The 23,787-nt window shown below is 43.9% G+C and overlaps 2 protein-coding genes across 16 annotated transcripts in view; one reads left to right on the forward strand and one right to left on the reverse strand.

Moving 5' to 3' along the window:
- LOC108278744 (mitochondrial fission factor) lies at positions 1–10,510 on the forward strand. 4 transcript variants are annotated; one of them, XM_017492274.3, is made up of 8 exons: positions 1–293; positions 2,257–2,463; positions 2,837–2,961; positions 3,302–3,387; positions 4,125–4,307; positions 4,679–4,744; positions 4,896–4,971; positions 5,978–10,510. In XM_017492274.3, exons 2-8 carry the CDS (start codon positions 2,271–2,273, stop codon positions 6,107–6,109), a joined length of 861 nt encoding a protein of 286 aa, XP_017347763.1. In that variant the 5' UTR covers positions 1–293; positions 2,257–2,270; the 3' UTR covers positions 6,110–10,510. The 4 variants fall into 4 exon arrangements, with proteins under 4 accessions (XP_017347763.1, XP_017347764.1, XP_047017768.1 ...); XM_017492275.3 differs by having other exon boundaries at positions 4,128–4,307; XM_047161812.2 differs by lacking the exon at positions 4,125–4,307.
- The window catches only part of amot (angiomotin), a 23,794-nt gene continuing 9,740 nt past the window's right edge, over positions 9,734–23,787 (reverse strand). For 7 of the 12 annotated variants that reach the window (XM_017492265.3, XM_017492264.3, XM_017492263.3 and 4 more), the window contains 12 exons: positions 23,266–23,390; positions 23,017–23,068; positions 21,118–22,090; positions 19,451–19,979; positions 19,221–19,365; positions 17,533–17,625; positions 17,211–17,356; positions 15,137–15,286; positions 13,784–13,974; positions 12,364–12,746; positions 11,546–11,797; positions 9,734–11,144 (listed from right to left, as the gene is read on the reverse strand). In XM_017492265.3, the coding sequence (XP_017347754.1) occupies positions 11,011–11,144; positions 11,546–11,797; positions 12,364–12,746; positions 13,784–13,974; positions 15,137–15,286; positions 17,211–17,356; positions 17,533–17,625; positions 19,221–19,365; positions 19,451–19,979; positions 21,118–22,090; positions 23,017–23,068; positions 23,266–23,277 (3,060 nt within the window). In that variant the 5' untranslated portion in view covers positions 23,278–23,390 and the 3' untranslated portion in view covers positions 9,734–11,010. Of the gene's footprint in view, positions 11,145–11,545; positions 11,798–12,363; positions 12,747–13,783; positions 13,975–15,136; positions 15,287–17,210; positions 17,357–17,532; positions 17,626–19,220; positions 19,366–19,450; positions 19,980–21,117; positions 22,091–23,016; positions 23,125–23,265; positions 23,391–23,787 lie in introns of all 12 variants that reach the window. The other 5 variants (XM_053687980.1, XM_053687979.1, XM_017492262.3 and 2 more) reach the window with 4 other exon arrangements.

The following is a 23,787-nucleotide window of genomic DNA, read 5'->3' on the forward strand; positions in this document are numbered from 1 at the left end:
CGTTCGATTCACTTAGCGGAGTCGTTTAGACAGACAGATTAAAAGCAAACACAATGTTCGAAAAGTGAAACCGGTTTTCTTTGAAGCTCTACAATTGTTTGTTGGACTCTCTCTTTTTTTTTTTTTTAAATCCAAACTATGGGCTCTATTTGAGTTTTCATCCGAAACACCGCCCTGTCTTGTTCTCCAAAACAAATGAATCGAAACTCCCAATTCCAGAGTCGTTTGCCTGTGCAAGCCTTGTTTATCATGTGAGGTCGTTTCATGTGCCATCAGTCGCGGTGAAACCTGAGGTTTGTGAAAATAATTTTGGGGTAAATTAGCTGGTAAATCGTGTGCTGGTGCCAGGAAATGTTATCCCAAAGCTAACACCGCTAGCGCTTTGGCTTTAATTAGCGTCATGAGTGTCAGGTTGCCCTTCATAGGAACACAGAAGGCTAGCTAGCTAGCTAAGTTAGCTACATATCTTTATTTATTTATTTGTTTATTATATTATATCATGTATTAACTGGTGTGTTTTAAAGTCTGTAGGCTCATTAATGTTTTATTTCCCCTCTTAATTAAGAACCTGACACTTCACTTTGCTAATTCTCACTGGCTAGCATAACTTTTTATAAGCTAGTTTATTTTTGCATTCTAAACTAGCCTTCATCAATTCTATTATTATTGAGATTCATATTATAGATGCTCGACATACACTTTTTCTCTTCTCTTGCTCCAATATATATATATATATATATATATATATATATATATATATATATATAAATTTTTTTTTTTTTTTTTTAAATAATCCTTTAAATAGTCTAAACCTTGCATTTATAGCATTTATTTGGTGGTGTTGGTGTTCGGACACGCAACAAGTTTCATAACTAGACTGGTCACAGTCAAAAGCTGCATTAGATAGAAACCAGTTGTATAAATAGTACTTTTAGTGAGTTTAAAACAGCTATATATAAATAATATATATATATATTACAAAGTGCAATATTAATCGTCAGAATTACCAGCAGGCAGATTTATATTTACAGTAAGCCTTGTGCTATCCAAAAGGTCCTCAGATTTAAGCAGCTAAGGACGAATTAATTGAGTAATTAGTCCTTAATTGATTAATTGTGTAACTGATTAATTGTATGACGTGTTAAGATGTTAGACTTGTTCATTAATATTCTGGTCATTTTATGGACTGTAAAAACCCACAGAGAACATTACATCTGTTGCTTATAGGCCTACTTGTTTTCTTTCTTTCTTTCTTTCTTTTTGTTATTATGCTTTGGATGAAACCCATTTAATTCAAATGATCCATTAATAATATAAGTATATCCCGGACCCCTGGCTACGCTCCCAGAGAATCACCGTTATTGTGACTATTTACATTTCTAAATCTCATAATTAATCATATACGTAGAAAAAAAAAAAAAAAAATTCAAGGCATTTCTTTGATAGTAGTGTTGCATTTAGAAATAAATAAAGCTTTAAAAATGAGCTTTTATTTAATTTGGACAAAGGCGGGGGGGGGGGGGGGGGGGGTTGAAGAACGCTTACCATTTTAAAGATTCTGACAGTGGAAAACTTGATCAAATCTGTATATATCACAATATCCATAATATTTCATTCGTGTGATCATGTACCGCGATATCGTATTATATTGCGTAATCCATTTCATAATAAAAATGATCTTAAAAATATCTTGTTAAAATATCAATGAACGCTCATATGTACTAAATATCTTCGTTACACTTGTTTTACGACGTTTTTTACTCGATATTGTTCTTCGGCTTTTAGAGCACGCCGTTTATAGGGTTGCGTCTTTCTCGGGAGCACGCTTAAACTCGATGATTCTGGTCACGTGACCAATTACGTTTACAGAATTTCACCTAAAACAACATCGATACTGACATCAAAACTGACAGCAGCTTTTGATGAATTATTTGCTTAAATAAGTTGCGGCTTTAATTCTGACTGTTACAAAGAGCTGACACTGGAGACTCCTTCCAAAGACGGTTCGTCACATCAACAACCGTTTGGCCGTTAACGGTTTTTTGACCGGTCAGAATCGAGAATTGAACAGTGCTGTGGTGTAAATGGTTGAAAAAGCCCCTCCTGTGTGTCAGATCAACGAATCGAAAGCTCTACCCTAAGACTCGTTGGTTAGAGTTTGTACCCGTGTTTTCTATTCAAAACTGGAGTTATTCCAAATAATTTTAAAAATAAAGTGTCGCCAAACTTGCTGCGTTAACGATGCCGATCCCTCAGGTCGTGGGCCGGCGATGACGGCTCCGGTGTACTTCGTCGACGGCTCTCCGCTTAGAGATCCGCTCTTCACAGCCGTGATCAGCGAAAGGATGCGGGTTCCCGAGCGACTCCGGGTCCCTCAGGCGGCGGCGGAGGATCTGAAAGCCAGGGCTGAAGATCTTCCTGCTGCCTTCAGCATGCACGTCCCTGACAGACTGGCACTAACAGGTGAAGAAACAGTGACACAAACAGCTCCGAGTTCACAGCTCATTACCTTTAAAAAGCCTGGGCGTCTTACCTTTGGACTTGTGTATGCATATAGTTTGAAGGGTGTTTTTTGTTTTTTCTTCCCCAGCTGAATAGAAGGAACGTTTCCTGATCGTGAATGGGAATTCCTAGAATGGAAATTGTTGAGACGAGTAATCGTGCCGTTATTTTTAAAATGGATGAAATAAATGGCAGCTGATATATTTACATCGTCGTCAGTAAAGATTTAAATGAAACGTACCTGGTCGCCGTACGTCCGCTCGAAGCTTTCGGACGCAAATCGCTCGTATTCCCATAAATCCTGATATACTGTATATCAAATTAAATCTGATAGATGCTCCTGACCTGAGTCCACGGCCCCTCTTCTCCCAAAACAACGCTAGAGGTCACGCGTCTTCCGTGTGGAACCTGCAGTACGGCCCCTGGGATAGGCAAGCGTACCCACGAGAGCACGTTCAGGTAACCCGACTCGCTAAATGTCACGACATCTTCCTATTGTGCACAGAAACAATGCAGTCGGTTTAAGATAACGATTCCTTTGTGATTTCGCCTCGAGGAATGTGTGGAGACGACGAGCAAGCGCTTCATGACTGATAAGCCTCGTGTGTGTGTGTGTGTGTGTGTGTGTAAAACGCCGACTGTATTTGCATGCTATCGCTTTGTTTGTTTTTATCCATTGTATTCCACCTGTCGTACCTTTTAGGTGAAGATCTTGTCTTCCTGTCTGTAACCAGCTGCTGTAGAGTGCTGTAAAAGAGGTAGTTCAGAGGCTGTTAACGGTTTGCTGTATGCTCCGCAGAGTCCGCTACGGAGATCGAACAGCGACCAGACTTTCGGTAGGACCCCACGTGGGACGCCAACGCACTCCAAACACTCTTCTTCATCGTAAGTAAAAAAAAAAAAAAATTTAAAAAAAGCACACGGTGCATTAGTGTAAGAGTAGATTTACTGTAATACTGTCCAACCCAGGAAGAAAAACCCCCAAAACAAATCAAATAGGAATTCGTACTGAGAAAGGTCTCTTCAAACACAAGTTCGGCAAGTGATGTCGAATCAAAATGGCTGCTCACATAAGCAAGAGCACTTGATTTAATTCAGATGGGTTATAGTGTACAGGTGCATCTCAAAAACTTCAATTTTTCCCCGTAATTTAATTTAATAAAAAAAAAAAAAAAAGTGGAACGCTCATATTTTCTAGATTCATTACGCATAAAGTGAAACGTTTCACGCCTGTCTTTTGTTTTAATCTCGATGATTACGGCTCACGGAAATCAAAAATCCGGTATCTGAAAATATTCGAATAAAGAATTTATAATACAGAAATGTCGACCTGAGAAGACACTAATCAGCGAATTAACTCGAAACACATCTACAACGGTTTCCCGAGGCTTTAATCTCTGTCTGGTTCAGTACACACAATTACACATGCATTACGTAAGTGCATCGATCTGCTCCCGACTAGGAAAGATAAAGATCCGAGGTTTTACAATCCCGAAAGTAGGGGTTATTACCTCCACTTCCTGTATCCGTGCATTTATAGACGCCGTTAAGTGGCTAAGTAACATCGATACACCGTTTGTGTGTGTCATGTCGTTGGCACCTCTCTGTTGGCCTGTCCTCAGCAGCCAGAACGCTGGAACGATGCCCGCCGTACCCACGGACTCGGCCCTGCCTGTTCCCCAGGGGTTCGGTGCTATTGCCCCCGTCCTCCTGACACCCCAGAGCTTCCTGCAAGCCGCCAGGGAGCTGGGCAAGCAAGCCTCGCACAGAATCCTCCAGACTGTCAGTCAGAAATACTCCTCCAGGTGACATGCCTCCACCTGCCGCCTCGCTTACTAACGGGTTCCGGTTTGAGCGGACGGTTCTGCTGCCTCGAGTTTTCCAGCTTTGCTTGAATGTACTTCAGTTTTTTATTTTTATTTTTTAAAATCGATTGGATTCATGGCACTCTACTAACACTTCTGACACAATTCTGATTTATAATCCTGTTAAGTTTCCGTTTGCTTCCGTCTTCGCTACTCATCCCACGAGCAAGTCGCCAAACACTCATTTATTTATTTAGAGACCTAACTCCTCTCCGCCTTGCTTGCTGAAGCTTGTGACTTTTTTGAAAGTTCATTGCGTTGAATACCAGCCCATTTCTGTGGACCTGTGGGTCTGTTCCTTCTGTCTGAAGGTTCGGTTTCCCAGAAAGTCCTCCGCCTCAGCCAGTAGAAGATCACGCTGATCAGGCCAGGAAAAGGTGACCGAGACTTTTGTTCTATAGATGTTGTTTTTTTTTTTCTCCAAAGAGTTGAAGTGACTTCTAAGCCTTATGTTCTTATTTTATTTTCTTTGAATGACACCGTAGTAAGCGTGTAGTGAAGATCTGTTGTCTTCTGCTCATCCAATAGCACCACACAGGAGTTCTGGCGCAGTCCTGAGGAGGAGAGCGGAACTACAGTCGAATTAATAGTGCTGCGCCGCCAGGTTAGTAAAAAAAAAAATATATACACACACGCGCGCACACACACACACACACACACACACACACATATATATATATATATATATATATATATATATATATATATATATATATATATATATATATATATATATATATATATATATCTCTATCTTGGACCTGTGTTGATCTTTCCCAGGGTTTACGGTGGGTTGTATTCGCAGTTCATGACTCGAATATAAATGTCTCCGTCGTGCAAAATTTACTTTTAAAAGTTCTAATAAAACAAGTACCAAAATGGCCTCCTCATGTCGCCAGATCGGCTGTACTGCACTGCCACCGTCCTGCTGATTTTTTATTTATTTATTTATTTTTTAAGGAGAGGCACATGATGAAAATCCTTTCACCTGACCTTAAATTGCAGGTTTTTTTTCCTGTACCGAAAAAAAAACCCAATAAATAATAAATAATTTTTTGCTACGAAAGATCATGAGTTCGAATCTTGGCGAAGGCACAACCATCTGAGAGCAGAACCGGTCGTGCTCTCCGTCTCCCGTCCGTCACAGTGGCACAGACCAATCGTGGGCATCTGCGAGCTCGTGTATGCGTAAGAGGGCGGATAATGCTGTCCTCCGAGTGCGTTACGCCTCCCTGCGATGCAGCATGAGCGACAATTATCTGCAAGTTACATGGAAAGATGCGCCGTTGATATAATTCCATTATAGTTTCAAATCGACAAACGGTTCGAACGTTTGAAAATGTTTACCTGTCTAGTGTTTAAGACGATTACTCTCGTCTTGCCTTCGTACGCGAATATCCGACGTGACTCGTACGGCCTGAATTTCGGCCGTGTGATTTGCAAATGAACTAGAAGAGGGCGCCAGATCCCACCGGTTTAACGAAGGCAATAGCCAGAGAATGAACTCACCCTGGTCACATGTCCCAAAAACTGTTCCACTGGGATTAGATCCGTCTCACGACGTCTGTGTGTCTTTTTTTTTTTCTCTCCCCCTCACTTCGTTCTTGCAGATGATGAAGATGAACAGACGGATAGCAAATCTGGAGAAACAGAACGCTGAACGCAGGCAGAGCGAACTGATAGTCTTCTCCGTGCTGCTTTCTGCCTGTCTGATCAATGGCTGGCTCTGGATGCGCAAATAAACCCGCAGAGCCCTCTGGGAGATCAGCCCAATTCACCCGTGTCCTCTCCGGCAACACTAACACCTGCGATTTAACTGTGCACTTAATACAGCACTGGGCATAGGAGCTCACTGTGACCTGAGGTAGGTTCGAATCAGGAGTGCTGCAGGAGCGTAAGAGCGAGCTCAACCTGCGAGTTGGAGGAATTTTGCGAAGGTCACAAGAAGAAGCTCTCTCATATCCGGCGTGTCCCGTTATAACGCCGTCTCAGACGGCGAATATAACAGAGTGCCTTCGTTTATTTAGTTTACTTTGAAGATTCTGACTGGGACTGTAAAGTGCAGCTGATCACATTAGATATTCTATCATAATTTAGACTTTAGATCATTAGGGGTGTCACAGTTGGTCACTGCTCAAGTCTGGACGCTTACCTCATTATTGCCTTTTTCCAAAATGAAACACATTTCAATCCGTTTGTTTTTTGTGTGTTTTTTTTTTAATTAAATTTTATTTATTTATTTATTTTTAATCTAGCGGTTGGTTCTTGTGCTTTTTATGCCCAGCTACAACGCCCCAAAAACATCTCGACCCCTTTCCTCCATCTGGACTTATCATACTACAGCAATGCTGTTTCTCAGCACAAGGGGGTGCTGTGTTATATTGATGTTATAATGATTGTACATGTTGTCCCAAAAGTCTTCATACATAACACCTTAGCTAAATTTTTCCTACTTAGTTTATATTATACATACACACACACACATTATATCTATATCTATATCTATATCTCTCTCTCTCTCTCTCTCTCTCTCTCTCTCTATATATATATATATATATATATATATATATATATATATATATACACACACACACACACACACACAGTCCCTTATGTGTGGAGACTTTTGGGACACCCTGTAATTTCTTGTTTTTTCATCTCAGCATCTTTCAGCTTCCGACGTTTACGTATGTTTATATTACACATCCTGACAGTGTTTTGGGCCGTTGTGACCGGGCACAAAAAGCACGAGAACCAATCACAAGGTAAAAAAAAAAAAACCCTTTCGAAGACTAGAAAAGGATGTGCATAGAGACATTAGCACAGAGAATTTCGTAATAAATCTTTGCTTTCATTTTCATCTTTAAATGAACGATTAACCCTGAAACCGTGATAATCTAGTCTAGACAATAATCATAGTATCATTTCACACTTTAACACTCACTACTAACTACTAAGATATGCTCTGGGTTTAAAAAAAATAATAATAATTTATCGTAAAAATGCTCATTTTGAGCAAACAACAATTTGAACAGGTTTTTTCACTCTTTGAACATGCACTTGTGCTTTTATATCTATAACGCATGAATTGTAATGTTTCAGCTGACCGTTTGTTTACGACACTATAGTGACGTATGGGATTTTTCAAACAAAACAAAAGAAAACAACGACTGATTGTTCAGTATAGTTATTTATTGAAAAAAAATTCAATAAAAATTTCATGAAGGTGGGGGGGGGAGAGAGAAAAGAAAGAAGTAAAATGTTATTTGGAACATGTTCTGGAGTACAACCCAAATAATAAAAAGTTCAAAACTGCAGATGAAACGGTATGAGATGAATTTTGTGAAAACAAAACAAAAAAAAGTCTTTGATTAAAGAGAATACAATTCCGTTACAAACGAATGATTGTACAGTAATAAATGTTGTCAAGCAGCAACTTTGTGACAAAAACCAATACTCGGGAATTCAAAGAACACGTTCCTCGCTTGGAGGAGCGGAGAAAACGATCCATCACTGGCCCAAAGTGGGAGACGACGTACATAACTCGAGACGAAACGTTTCGGAGTTTGTCCTGAGCTGGACTACAACACATTCTTGTTTTGTTTTCAGCAACAAAAAGTAGCAAGACCACCGAGACGGACAGAACGACGATGCGGACTTTAGGTGGGGACCGTCGGGGAAACGGCGCGAATAATCGCCGCACGTTTCCATTTCCGCCATTTAAAATTTAAAGCGCGAGCAGCTAATACGGACGTTACGTACTTCGCCACGTGTACGTTTCAGACGGGGACGTCACGAAAGTCTCGAGTTTGTCCCAAAACGGGGCACGGTTCGAGAAGCGAATTTTTGCCGGTCCGATTCCGATTTTCCGGAACCGTTTCGCGCGCTTCTAAACGACGGCCAGGGATCCCACCCAAAACCTCGAAATCCGCCGCTCTCGGGTCCATTGTCCGCGCACAAACATAGCTAGAGGTGTTGTACGGAATGACTTTTTTTAAGTAACGTTTTCGTGTACAAGGCACAATTTTTGACAGTGGTTGGTATAACGGTGCTGGAATGATTATTTATATCCTCATTAAAGAGAGAGAACTTCTACACGTGGCTCAAACGACCGAGGAAACGTACGGATAAAAACCTGTGCAGGAAATGTCAAGTACCAGTTTTAAATAATACAGAACAGGTATTTCCCAGATGTTTCACGCTGAAGACGTCTATCCACACACACACACACATATCCACTTGCTTTATAAAAGTAATAACGCAAGAATGCAAGCGCACATTTCATATAGTTTGTGGGTTTTCTCTTTTTTTGGGGGGGGGATCAACCAATTACTGATTTCTTTGGATGTAATTCAAATAACGTGCATTAAGTGTGAGGTCATCTCACTGGCTCATGAATTCCAGTTTGAACGGATGTTTACGCAGAGGTGCCAACATTTACTTTGTGACTCGTGTTGTGAGGTTTGTTTGTCCCCCCCCCCCCCCCGCTAGGATTTTGTTTGCGAGCGACGTTGGCACCTGTGTTCAAGACACACCGTTGTATATTAATATGATCACAACTGGGTAATCGTGCGTTCGGCTAGAACGTAATAAGACGAACACGCTTACGCTGAATTCACGACGACCGAGGACTCGGGGGAATTTTCAACTCGGAACCGCCTACTCCGCACATCAGGGCGAACAGACATGCATTACGGGGCTGTGTCATCTCCTTATCTAATCCAAAAATAACATGATCAAATATAACCCCAATAAAAACCAGAGCAGAAATTCTAATGGTTTCCACTACAAATACTATTAAAATCCATCAGCTGTTAACTCTTAAAACCATTACCAAATGGTTTCCATTACGTAGTAGGACGTATTAATGACGTACGTCCTTAATGGTGTCCGCTAGACATAAATATGCCACGAATAGAAAACAAACGACCAGTAGAGTCCCACATGGACCATTACAGTTTCCGTTATAACCATTACAATTTCTGCGTGAGGGTTTCTGTTGTTTTGGGCTGGGGTGGTTTTTTTGTTTGTTTTTTCCCCTTTCAGTATTTAGAGATTTCAAAATATAAAAAAAGTCTTTTCTCTACGAACGCCACGTCGAAGCGACGTCACAGAATCGCAACTCGTAGCTCATCTCGAAACACGTTCCGAGTAGGAATTACGAGTTGGAGAGCCGTTCAAACAGATCGTTCCCAACTGGGAAGTTGGAAACTTCCCATTTCTCACTTGGTCATGAATGCAGCATTATGTTCATGGAAATTTAAGGCACAGCCCAGATTTGTCAAAAAAAAAAAAAATTTATATATATATATATATATGCACACACTCATAACTATAGACAGTAAGAGGTATTTCTCTTTCATGGAGTCATTTTAACATTTAATTTAATACAACAATTGCAAATATAATAATACACTGACGGTATATTTTCAGTGCCTTGAGATAAACATATGATGATGACCAAATTTTGAACATTCCTGGATTTGGAGGGAAGGGGAAAAAAAGAAAAGAAAAAGAAATGATATGAACTGTTTAGAGGATAGATTTTAAGACAATGTCAAGAACCCACTGAGCAAAACAAACAAACAAACAAACAAACAAACATATATGACATATTAATCGGCTTAATTTAGCAGACCAACCATTTCAATCCAGCTGTTTTTGCCCAGTGGAACATAATTCGTTAACGCCTCTTTTTTTTTTTTTTTTTTAATGACACGTATACAAGGTGTGCATTCTCTCTGTTGTCCTTTGGTCAAAAGCGAAATGTATATTGTGAACTCCCTGGAATTTCTCACACGCTACACGTCATACTACACTGTATATAACAGACAACGTCAATTACAGTAACCCTCGTGTCGAAGAGAAAAAGAAAGTCTGAAATGGGGAGAGACGTGGAGACCGTGACGTATGAAATGACTGCTGGTGTTCACCACGGCATGAGGCGTGGCGAGGTTTGTGCACAGTGACGCTCCCGCAGCTCGAATGGAAAGAAGGACACTTGCTGGTCCAAACCCACCCCCCCCAAAAAAAACAAAACCAACAGATTGACTCACATCACATGCGTACACACACCCAAAACCAGTTGGGTTTTTTTCTTTTCTTTTTTTCTTTTTTTTTTTTTTTTTTTTTTTTTGCATACACAGCAAAACCACAGACCGCACAATTCTGTGAGGTCAGTACTCCGCCTTCAACACTCCGGCAGTGCCTTTAAAGTTCACCGTACACATTCACGCCTCCTGTCTTACATGTGGTCTTACAGTATCGAGATACAGTATTTACAAATAACGACTAACTCAAGTGCCAAAGATTGATAACATTGGTATATGTGCTCTATCTAATAAGAGTTCAAATAATATCGAAAAGCTTAAAGAAAGAAAAAAGGAAAAGAAAGTAGTGCAATAAAAGCAAAAATAAAAAAATCGCCAATACATTTTGGTCCTAAACTCGAGAGTCGAAATGCCACCACGGAATACTGTACAAAACGTCACTCGTAACTGACACGGTGTATTATTCTATACAAGGCATAAAAACGTAGTGCATTTCAATACACCATGAGTGTCCCTAAAAGTACTAACACGAGCGCGCGATGTAGAGCGCACTCACCTGTTGTGTGTGTGTGTGTGTGTGTGTGTTACACGGTTCAGATGAGTATTTCCACCATCTCGTTATCTACATCCTCCTGTTTTTGTGGCTGTGACTGTGGTTGTGGTTGTGTAGGATAAGACTGCACTGGCGCTCTCCTCTCCAGAGTATTGCTGTGGAACACTGGAACGTCTGAAGAAAACAACAACAACAACAACAACAAAAAAACTCCGATTAGAACCACATCCTGTCAATGTACTTGGTCGAGACGTCACGAAATAGACAAACTCCGCTACCGCTGGACGTCGCGGGGCCGACTAGCGTAAAGGTGACAAGGGTTAGGGTTTAAAATTAAAATAAAAAGTGGCGTCAGATTAAACGGCTGCTTAAACGGTATGAACAGTACGCGATGCAGCGTTCCCTGGGATGGGCTCCAGGCTCCCGGCAACCCTGTGTAGGATAAGCGGTACGGAAAATGGATGGATGGATGGATGGATGGATGGGAATTCGATATTCCAACCGCGCATATCACACTTAGAGCACTAGTTGGCGCAGTTGAGTAGTTCACACGTAAAAGTGTGTGTGAGTGTTACCTGCGATACGGTCGGGGATATATACAGGACTGGGGCTGCTGATGCGGTTGTTGGCTGCTACGCTCTGCAGTGCCGGGGTGCTGGGTTTGCTCGACTCCTGACTCTTGTCTGTCTGCGTACAGCTGTCCCGGCTGCCCGTCTTCGAGTGGGCAGTGGCTGGCATCGGGGTGGACGGCAGCACCGGAGACGGAGAAGACGAGATGGAGTCGGTCCTCAAGGAGTCACCTCTGAACTCTGGCCCCAGTAACACGCCTACAAACGAGCAAAAGGGTGTTTTGAAATGTCAGTCAGCCTTTAGCGGCGTCACACTGGTGACTCTTTTCCGACTAAAAAAAAAATAAAAAATCACACGTTGTTGTCGGTTTTTAACGGAACAGGATCAAGTCCAGACGATATTCTTCCGTGCGCGGGAAAAGGAGGTGTCGTTATTGTCTGAGGTCACGCGCCACCAGCCTTCTCAAACGTTCTAGTCAACAACGGAAAACATCAAAACATGCGAGTGCAGAAAGTGAAAGCTTTCATGTCGTGACACGCGTCAAAAAATGCGTCACACGCGCCAAAGCGTTTAGCGGTTTCTGCGATACTCAAGCCAGCGTGCCTGGCACTGACACCCATGCCAAGGCCACCGAGGACACATTTTTAAAAAAAAAACAACTGTATTAATTGTGTTGCTGCCACGTGATTGCGTGAATGAGTTTAAATGAGCAAGAGAACGGTTTATTCCTACCTAAGTGCAAGTTTCAATCCCTGACCCGTTCCTACTTCCATCCATTACTCAAACGTTGTAGCGTGTTAAGCAGAGCGGTGTCCTTTCTTACCCAGACTGCCCTTCCAGCTGCGGTCCTCCTTGCGTTCCTCTGTAATCGGGCTGCTCCCGCTGAGCCCCAGCGAGTGAGAGAGCAATCCCGAGCTGCCCAATCCGCTCGAGCCCGTGGCTATGGACATGAGCGACTTGGAGGGGCGCATGGCGGACGGGCCGTCGGCTTTGACGCCCGGGTCCTTGCGCGAACGTTGGTGCAGAACCTTAATCATGGCGTCCTTCTCGATGATCTGCGCGTGGAGGTTCTTGATGCGGCTCTCCATGTCCAGGCAGCGGCGGTTGGCCATGAGAATCTCCTCCTCTTCCTTCTGAATGCGCGCCTCCACCGAGGTGTCGTAGCTGCTGCTGGGCGAGTGGCTGATCATAGACGATGAAGTGTCTCTGCAGAAGGAAGTCAAACTTTTAGAATCTCGAACCGAAGTGGGAACCGTTTTCCTGTTTTTCAGGTCTCCTGCGTCACTTAAGGGACCATTTCGAGAAGGAAGCATAGGTCTAGAGTAACACCGCTAATCCTCCCTGAAGTATTTCTCATTCAATCCATCAAGAAATCCCACACAAAGACAGAATGTACTGGAAGCATGCCCAGATAACTGACAGGATATATTTATTTATTTTAAAATATGGACTGTTGCTAGCTAAATTTCCGCTAGGCTTTCGCGCTCGATTCCCACGAACACCACGAACAAAGCATAACGCTTTTTGTCATAAAGTTTTCCACAAGCAAAATTCCTATCTTTGCCAGTGCTGATTGTCTGTAAGATGCCAACATTATTATTATTATTATTATTATTATTATTATTATTATTATAGTACCGATTCATCATCTGTACTCGTCTTCTTGAGCCTTTTTTGCCTTCGGTCCCTCCAGGATTTTTGCGATCGCAGAGACGAACGCAAAATCAAGGAAGCTACGCGATATTCGGAGGAGCTCGCAACCTTGCAAAATGACTGCAGATTTTCCTCGGACGCGGGCCGAGACGCGTCACGTGACGCGGTCACGACGCGCGTTCAGCCACGTGCGTCGAACGTGAGTGCAGCTAAAAGGTCTCGTTTGCCAACAAACATCACGGCGAAAGATCACGCGACACGATTTCGTGCGATTGCGATTTCGCCGATTCGAGTAGTTTTCCCGCGAAAAAAGAAAAAGAAAAGAAGAAGAAGCACATTTTGAAAAAAGCCGCAGCAAAAATATAAGCATTTTTGGCCAATCAGACACACCAAAAAAAAAAAAACCCCTCCAGGAGATCCCATATGGACAGAGCGTTAGAAAAACATGGCTAGATTTTTATCATTAACCGGCAATTGATTTCCAGCTCGGGGAGTGGTCAGGCCTTAACGAAAGTGAACCACATTGTGAACATACATGAGAACAAGGTATACCATATGTCTTGCGCGCGCGCGTGTGTGTGTGTGTGTACCTTTGCGTGGCAACAGATGCTGCGGCGTCCAGGGCGAACTGTCTCATGACACTCTCCTCTAAATACTTCTGCTCCCATTTGGTCATGTCGGCCTCCAAAGCCAAAATCCTCTCCTCCTTCTCACGCAGGTGCTCCATCAGGGCCGTCGTGCTGTACTCGGGACCCGTGGGGTTCTGCGAGCCTCCCGATCTCTGTGCAGAACAAACAGTAGGGATGTTCAGAGTCAAGGATAAGATTTCAGGACACGTGGAGGTGGGCGTGTCTTCAGGATTTACACGTGCTCATCACATGAGACAATTTTTTTTTTTGTAAATTCCACACATACAACATACACCTCGTTTTAATACGAACCGGTCGCTTCGACCTTTATTCTACGGGCTCGTCGTAGGTTTTACGTCCGTACACGTACACGCGCTTGATCGGTAATTAGTGACACGGGCATCACCATTTACGTGCAAGTCAATGACTCGTCTAAAACCCTCATAAGCGTGGCTTCTCCGGCACGTCCATTTCATCGTACTGCGCTTTGAACTAGGTTTAGACTTGGTTTCGTTTCGATTCGATGAACGTTGGAATAGACGGGATATTCCGGAAGGATATACGTTAACTGGGGTTACTGCAATCGGTCATTTTACAGACGATGAAATACAGTAATCTTTCTAGACACATGCACCCGTACTCTGTAAAAAAAAAAAGACTGATTAGGAAGAGACTACAATCCCAGTGATACTCTAATAATAATAATAATAATAATAATAATAATAATAATAATAATTGCATGGGTTACCCCGCCTCCACATGTAAAACTAGTCCAATCTGAAAAGGGTTTTAGAGAAAGTCACCGGACATTAACAGACATTAAACTCCGGTTTGATAAAACACATTCCGATATGCATTCGTGTTCATAATTTAGTGACACAGAGATATATTCCATTCCTTAAACGGCACTGGATTATCAAGTTAGCAAAGCTGAATGTTTCGTTCACATCACTCGGTTGCTCGGATAAAAGCGCGCTGCTCCAACGTGAGGTCTAGTATCTGGGCCTCTAATAAGAATCCCGGCTGTTTGCTCTTCCTCTTCTCTCTCTCACTTTCTCACACACACACACACACGTGCGCGCGCGCACAAACGCAGCGGCTGAGCTGCAACCTTTCCCCCAGATCCCCAGATTAAGGGTCATTTAAAAGGACCAGTGGACGTTTGGATTGGACATGCAGGAGGAATGGAGTGGAACATGGAACATCTCCTGTGGGAGAATCTGCTCCTGCTGTCTGCACCTGAGTCCAGGCTATGTCTGCTAGACTGTTTAACGTGTGTGTGTGTGTGTGTGTGTGTGTGTGTGTGTCTTGTACCTGTTGCATCCTGAGTGACTCCAGCTCTCTCTCCAGCCGTGTGCGTAATCTGTGCTCCAATTGCTCTCTCTTCTCACAAGCAGCCTGCAGCTGAGCCAGAGCCTGCTGCATCCGCTCCACCTTCTCTACGTAGACCTGCTTCTTCTTAAGCTACACACACACACACACACACACACACACACAGAGCAGGCAGCATGGGTGTAAATCTCCTTTCACATGATCTCAACACATGGTATACCATAAAACACAAAAATGATACAGTATTGATTCGACCGATTCAGTAATGATTCAATTCAGTAATGATTCGATTCGGGTACGATTCAACACGATTCAGTTCAGTTAAATTGAACACATTTTGATGTATCCTAATTTCGACCAGTTTTGTAAAGGGGACAGCAATTCCAAAACATGCATCCCTTTCACTAAAATGCTGCCGAGTCGATATTACCCTGCAAAAAAATCCGTAATAGAGTCAAATTGATCTTGTATTATAATTATTACATATATTAAACCACATATAAGCTTATTAAGCCTATTTGTAGACATGTTTACTAATTTAAAGCTTAAATAAATCCGATATGAAGCATTTGCTTCTATTATTTACGTCTGCGGATAGAGGAAGAATAATTTAACGTTTGATTTACAATTTTGACATGAGGAATATTCGGTCGATTTGCCCGTGTTCAAGATGTTTTCATTTGCATAGATAGTAGTTTTTGTATCTGGGCTCCAGCGTAGCTCTCGTGAGTGCGCGTCGATTTTTCACGGCGGAATCGGGTTTTTACCCGTCTGCCTTTGCGATCTGAACCGGCTCCAGGCTCGTAAACCGGCGTGGCCGTATCCGAGTTCAACGTGGACCGGTTTTCCGGCTTCACTTTACACCCCTCGCACACAGGTGAGCCTTGCTTAACTGAAAATCTAGCTTACAATACCCCCGCTTGTGTCCTCCAACCCCCCCCGACCCCCCTCACAAAAAAGCTACTTTCGAATCCACCAGAAGCTATAATTATGGCCCAAATGAATGGCCCGATTTAGCTCTGGGGGCTCTGCGACACAGAAGAAGCAGAGAAAGAGGACAAGTATGCAGTTTCCATTTATTTAGACGGGGCTGGCTGGATGAGTGGGTGGGGGGGATTTAAGAATTCGGCCATCTTCAAGTTCTTTCATGGCAGACAACTCAAGAGGCTTTGTTTGGCGGAACAAGCGGCTGTTTGTGACAGGGCCGGAGGAAAGTGGAACAGGCCGGCGCGTTCTGGGATTGCGGCTTGCACCGCCTGTTCAGCGCTGGCCAAAAGGCCATCTGGGCCCGAGCCAGTCGAGCCAAGGCACGTTCTCCAAACATGCTCGGAGACTTCAAGCTCATTAGAGTGAAAAACCACCCTTACACTCCTTCTGTTATTCGTGCGCTCGTTCGGTTTGGAACTTTCTCTCTCTCTCTTTCTTGCTAAAATGTCCTAGGCGGTTTGGATTGGCTCATGGTCGTGGCTAGTGGTTTTCTCGAACTTGAAGATCTTCGCTGCAGCACTGAAGTCGATGGGAAGGGCTATAAAGTCATTGTCTCTTTGCTGATTGTTGGAAATCGTTGCAGATATGAGCTAGGTGGGTTATCACTGACTTGGGTGAATAAAAGTTCCTTCGAGGAAGCTTTCAGAAAAGAACCAAGAAGAAATGGCGAAATATTTACAACTTAAAAATAAAAGAAAAATAATAACGATAATAATAATAATAATAAAAAAGACTCCTTCTCTCAGTATGCAGGAACGACAGGAAACAAAGCGTTCTCTTGTGCATGGCTTAATGACTCAGCACACTCGGAGCAATAAAGAAAAAAAAAAAGAAAGAAAAAAACCCTAAATTCCACAGAGGTCCTCCGAGATGTTTCTTAAGCTTTAAACGGAACCAGATATTGCAGCCTTGGGCTAGAGGGTGAAAAGTGTCCACAAGAGGGCCCACACAAACACACACTGAGAGAGACCTTGAAGGCACTCGATAATTAATCCCAGACGTGACTGAAAACATGCAGCTCGGTACCCTCGTATGCGACGAGGGTACCGTTGAAAAGCAGTGAGCTCACCTCTTCCTCCAGTTTGACTACTTTAGCCTGAGCGTTGTTCAGGGCCTGGTCACGGATCTCGATGTGCCTTCGCTGGTCCTCGTTGGTGGAGCGCAGCGCGTTAAGCTCGATCTCGAGTTTCTCCTTTTCCCGCTGGGTCTCTTTGTCTACGGAGCAACCAAACAGTGGAAGGAAAGCGGCTTAATTCGGGTTTCAGTCTATCGCAAACAAACCGTAGAGCTAATAGCGTTCGGGGAGCCTCAGGACGGCTATGAGGCACGGTACAGCCGGGTTTGTTTTTTTTTCCTCCGACTTGGAGGAAATTTCTGGAAGGGGTACTCACTCTGAACCAGAAGCTGAGAGATGGTTTTGCGGTTGTCCTCCGTGCCCTCACATTCTTTGGCTGCTAGCTGCTTGTTGGCTGTTTCCATACGTTCTAGGATTGCAAGAAGGACAATTGTAGTGATGGAAAAAAAAAAAAAAAAAAACCACGACGTGTGACGCAAAAAACTTTACAACGTTATTTTATAGCTTACTCCTTAAGATGCAAGTGAGAAACCAATACATTTAATACGTTTACAACGGTCCTGTCAGTTGGACACAGTGTGGAATTTCAAACGTCCACAAATGTTGGGGGGGGGGGGGGGGGGGGGGATTACGTTCCAATCCTGAAATGAATTATATAAAGCTTTTCTTTGTGAAAACGGAGATTTTAAATCTGTATCGTATAGTTTATAGGCTTTCGTTTTCTTAAACGTTACAGCACGTTCCTTAAGCACAAGTACAACACCACCAAAACTTGACCCGATTGCCACAAAGTGGCTAAGTCATTCCTAAAAAAAGAAAAAAAAGAAAAAAGGATCGCTTCAACAAAAGAGCCATTATACTGCGGGGGTTGCCGGTTTTTCGCAATCGCAAAACGTTCCTCGAGGAAGCAGGCCAAACGTTAAAACAATATTTCCCCCATGTTAAGTCAACCGCACTAAATGATGAGGATTCCAGAGGCAGATGCCCTGCTCCTTAACATCCCAGTTCAACAATATGCAATGGAAATTTAGATTTGTCCTGAACGTCCTAAAGAGGCAGGGGCTCCCCCCGCCCCCCCCCCCCCCCCCCCACTGTGTGCTGGAACTGTACGGCAGAAAGAATGAGGAACATGGGGAGGAAGAAATTAGGGCAAGAGTGAGAGGGAGAAAGAAAGAAGGGAGGGAGGGAGGGGGGGGGAGAGAAACCTCTGATTTTGCTGTAAAACTCTTGGGGCTCCCTGTGGACCGAATCCAAGCTCAGTGCCATAAATCAGGGTTTTCTCTGCTACTCGAAAGAACACTGCGAGGCAGAATGGTGGCGGTGGCCTTGATTAAAAGCGCAAGAAAATAATTGTGCTTGAAAGCGACACAACTTTTTGGAAGGAAAATACATCAGTGATAAGTTAGTCACTCGGTCACTCGGTCAACGTGATGTCATCTAAAGCACAAGTTGTACACTGTCAACATCTTTTAAACATTATAAAGTTATTATTGAATTCAATTCAGAGTGATAAGACGTGATGAGAACGCTCGTAATCGCTTGTTCTGTGGATGAAGCTTCAGTTTCTAAAAATCGGTTCTACTGCCTCTAACAGTCACTAAGATGCCGTTATACGTATAAATATACTGCGTGTGTGAAAGACGTGAGGGAACATTTTAAAACTGGTTATGTTCCTGTGCTCACGACTTTATTTTTCCAGGGTAAGGCTGACATTCACGTGGAATTACCCATATCCTCTTGTGAAGCTATCAGGTATTAAATAAGCTCAGAGACCAACGTTAAGATCTGTATCTCTAATACTAAAGAACAATAATGCAGGCAAAATGTTAAGGAGAGCATTAGAGCAACAAAAGGAATGGGTATTACCAGGAAATCATGCATTACATTTTGGGAGAGTTTGACAGTGCAGCTATTCAGCGCTTTCTTATCTGATATTAAAGCACCGTGGTAGGACCATGACTCCACCATGACCTCTTCAACCCAGCAAGCGCTCCTGGTGCTCACCTCTTAAATCCCTGTTGAAGTCGTGCAACCTGCGCACTTCCAGCTCCAGCTTGTTCCTCATGGTCTTCTCCAGGGCTTCCCTCTTGGACGAGGACTTGGCCAGGTTCTCGTAGGCCTCGGACACCAGCTGGATCTCGGTCTCTAGCTGTAGAGGAGAAAATGTTATGTTTCGATCGACATCGCTGCACGCTTTTCATCTAATCATAACTGCTGGGAACCAGAACGCTTACCTTCTGCAGCTTGGACACCTTCTCGCCACACACCTCCATCTCCTGCTTGAGTTGCCGGTTCTCCTCGGTGAGCATGTCGACCATCTGCTGGGCACGTGCCAACAGGGCAAAGGGGTCACCCTGGAGCGAGTGGGGGTGTGGGTAGTGCTGCCCTGGACCAGGCTGCTGCTGCTGCTGCTGCTGCTGCCCCTGAAGATGGAACTGGTGCTGGTGCAGATGGAGGCCCCTGGGTGCCGAGCCATAGGGGTCGTGAGGGAAGCCATGGGGCCGTTGATGAGGCGCTGGGTGAGCCGGGCCTGGGCCGTATGGCTCGCCCTGATACGAGCCCGGCCCCTGTGGACTCCGTGGCCCCATTGTGAATTGCTGTTCAACCTGGTGTGCCATGTGTGGAGAAGAATGGGAAGAAGCCAGGATGCTGCTGAGGGTGGAGGACTGAGCGCGGGACAGCGAACCCACCGAGGTGACCGAGGATGTGGGGCTGTGTTGATGGATGGGCCTCTGGGAGTGTCCTGAGCTCTCTTTATTGGAGCTGAGAACACAAACCAGAGCATCATGAGTAATCATATAGGATATTATCATCACTTTATTCACATGTTAAGAACGACCGTCATCGACGGGTTATAACTGACGTGACTAGCGTGCTTAATGACTGATTCTTACTGCACATGTGACACAGCTGGTGCCTCACTGAAAATATTATTCACATTTCAACATTCCAGTTTCTATAGAACTTAAAGACAAACAGTCAGGCTGTAACTTGCAGTAAGTGATTACTACAACTGGGATGGCATTCTTCTGCAGTACGCCACACTGGCTCTGAGCTAGATGAATTAAAGGAAAACAGGCAAAACTGGCTTTTCCTACAACGCCTGGCAGCATGTTCCAGCACTTCAGGGAAGGGCCATTCAAAGGGGAATTCAATCTGTTCCCACTTCATGGCTCCTCACAACACTTACCTGTTGATAACTTGTACGATAATTTAGCTGCATTCAACAGTTATCCTTCAGCGTTTCTCATAAAAACCTCAAAGCCACTTATTTTTCCTCAACCATCTGCTTCCTGTGACTGACCCGCGTCTCCTAACGATGCCCTCAGCATCCTCTAAAACAATTTAAAAAAACAACAGCATCAAACTAGCAAACTGTTGGAGTCAAATTCACAATTCGTTTGTCTTCATTCTGATTGGAGTGGTGACCAGTGGAGAGTCACCAATTCCCCTGGTATGGTTTGGGGGGTGGGAGGAAACCAGAGAACCCGGAGAAGCCCAATGCTGAATAGAGAGAAGACGTGAAGCATCAACTCGGGCTGGTGACCGTGGATGTGTGAGGTAGCGATGCTACCCACTGAACCACCTCCTGCTAACGTGCCTGTGATACGTAATGCTTCTGTTGAGCACGTGCGGTCGAGGTCTTGAATACGTACGAACATGTACAACACCTCATATGTTGAAGTGAGCAGAAACTACGATTAGGAAATCGTAAACTAAAACATGATCAAGTGCTTAGCCTGTTTTGAAATAACATTCCTATACGGAAAATCTAGATCAGAAATCAAGTTTAGCATTTATTTCCCTCTAGGCTAAACCACAAGGAACACCTTATATTCCCAGGAACAAGAGAATCTACGCCCAAAGGATGCCACTAAAAAAGGGGAAAAGAATTACTCACCGGAAAGATCCATACTCGGGTGGTGGTTGGTATCGCACGTGAGGGACGTCGGTTCTGGACTGCTGAGCTGAGCCACGGTGGTCTGAATAGTAGTGTCCTGGATCTTGGTGCTGTGGATGGTGATGCTGCTGCTGTTTGGGTGGTGAGTGTAGACCTTTATAGGGATAGTCTGGGGGCGGGCCGCGGTGAGGTCCCATCGGTTTGTAGTAGTCCCCTGCCGGTTGAGGCAGCTGGGGTGAGAGTGGCGCACTGGTGACGGGTGCGTGGGCTTTGACGCCGCTGGTGGCCAGAGAAAGCTGCATAAGTCTCTCACTGAGCGAGCGCACATGACCCTGCTTGAGGTCCTTTAGGCCATCATCCTGGTGCACTTTGGCCGCACCGAGCCGCTGTACCGCGGGGCGGCCCTCCGGAGGACGTACCTTTGCGTTGGTAACGCCGGTGACGTAGAATGCAGCGCCCACCGTCGGGCCAAGCTGTGGCTGTGGCTGGTGGCCACGGAAGTACTGTGACTGCACCTTGGCTTCCTCGTACGAAGGCAAGTCCTCAGGGTTCTGTCCTTGGGATCCGGCTCCTCCACTTCCTCCTCCACCACCTGCGCCTCGGGGGTTCAGCTGCTTCTCCATGCCACTGTCTGCCTGCAGCTCTTGGCCCTGTGGCTCCTGTCGGGCAATGTGTGGGACCATGGAGTGCTCGTCTCCTGGGCCCAGGAGCTGCTGTTGTTGCTGCTGTTGCGGCTGTGACTGTTGTTGCTGCTGCAGCTGCTGCTGCTGTTGCTGCTGCTGCAAGGCGAGGTAGTTTCTGCCTTCGCCATAGCGCATCTGCTCCTGCAGAAGTCGCTGGAGGACGGTGTGGCCTCCGCCGCTCGCACCGGCGCTCGAGGTTTCTTCGGAAACGGAGGCTGCCCCCCTCATTTCCAGCTCTCGCAAGCCGCCCACCTCATGGAAGGAGGAGCTCCGGCCGCGGTCCACGCCCCCTAGAAACGAAACAGAGGGCGAGATATTGATCAAAAGCAAAGCTGAAGAAGAAGAAGAAGAAGAAGCATAATGACAAGTCCATGTTACACGTAGCCAACAATGATTGTGAAAGGAAATGAAATTTAATGAGCTCAGAAGGTTTGCAGTAATCTTTAAGTAATCCTAATAGTCCTTGAGGAGCAGAATGCTCGCGAAACAAAAACAAACAAATCCAGAAACTTCCCAGATGTTTTCATGCATTGACAGCTGGGTGACAAGAGGCTAAAAGAAGCCATAGGTTGTTTTTTTTGTTGTTGGTTTTGTTTTTTTAAATGGAAAAAATCAATTTAATGTTCTTTCTTTGTGAAATCACATGATATTTTTGGGATTGATAATGTTTCTATACCCAGAGTCAAAGCACTGACATCCACCCAACTGCCCTAACACCACCAAAACAGCACAGAGCAAATTCCTATGGTTTAAAACATGCAGTGCAGAGCAGATAGCTGATCATAAACATTATCCTGAAATCCAAAGCTTTGAAATAAATAAATAAAATAAATAAATAAATAAACTGGTCCAACCGATAAACTGTCAGCCCAGGACATCACAGACTCTTACATATGGCGTATTGTGATTTAAAGATACAGTGAGGTGTTAAAGCGTACAAAGCCATTAGGAAGAAACCATTCTATTAATCTAAACCCGTACCATATCCAGTTATTGCTTAATAATACTACTACTAACATAATCGATCGACTGAAAGACAAATCTGTGTAGGGACTGAAAATACCGAATTACCAAACGTGTGCGCTTCCGCTGCTTATTGTGAGATTATCCTTAAGATAGAATGGTTTCATCTGTTGGCCTTGCACGCAGCTTTGCAGTCTAGCGGTTAATAAACCATCTACAAAAGTAGTGAAGGAGAATTTAATACATCTATTACTTTCTGATATTCTCCGCATTCTCAAGGAGGACGAAGCTTTTTTCCGAAACATCTGTGGTAAATAAATAAATGTACATCAAGTCAAGAATGGGGCCCATCGATGTACTGCTGCTCTCCAACAAGACAAGAGAGAGAGAGAGAGAGAGAGAGAGAGAGAGAGGCAGGCAAAAAGTGACAGAGGGAGAAAAAAATTGCATTTTTTCACAATGGCATTCTTTTCCTCCGCAACCACCCCCCAAAAAAACATACTGTAACTTCCATTTCCTGTTGCTCTTCCCACAAGTTTTCATTCCCCCTCCCGTGCCCTCACTGGCTCTCCCTCCTCAGAGCTATGACAGAGATGGCAATGATGAAGATGATGACAGTCAAAAGAGCTTAGGATGAAAAATGACAGGAGCATTGTTGGCAATTTTCATGCGTATATGGAAGTGTTAGAAAAAACCAAACAAATATACTCAGACCAGCAATGAAAAATATGATCATTCTGTACATTTTTGTAGTAACGGCAAACAATACACACCCAACATTGCACCCAATAACTGATAACTGACCGTAAAGTAAAAGTACCAGTAAAAACATTCAACTACATTTTAACGCCTATTATACAGTAGTCAATACCAGCAGATGTTGATTATGAAATTAGCACGAACGTCTTTTAGCGATGTCACAAACAGATAAACGCATTGTGTATCTTTTAACATTTAAACCGTAAACGTGCCCCTGTCCTGTCCACCCATCTCATCTCCTCCATTTATAGCCCTCCTGTTCTGA

The sequence above is a fragment of the Ictalurus punctatus genome, chromosome 18, assembly GCF_001660625.3.
Source record: "Ictalurus punctatus breed USDA103 chromosome 18, Coco_2.0, whole genome shotgun sequence".
NCBI classification, from domain to species: Eukaryota; Metazoa; Chordata; class Actinopteri; order Siluriformes; family Ictaluridae; genus Ictalurus; species Ictalurus punctatus.

Bases quoted from the DNA above. Each gene is read 5' to 3' on its own strand.
- LOC108278744 (XM_017492274.3), top strand. From the start codon at position 2,271: ATGACGGCTCCGGTGTACTTCGTCGACGGCTCTCCGCTTAGAGATCCG. The intron at 3,388-4,124 runs GTAAGTAAAAAA...GCCTGTCCTCAG, and splicing joins TCCAAACACTCTTCTTCATC to CAGCCAGAACGCTGGAACGA. The intron at 4,308-4,678 runs GTGACATGCCTC...TTCTGTCTGAAG, and splicing joins AGTCAGAAATACTCCTCCAG to GTTCGGTTTCCCAGAAAGTC.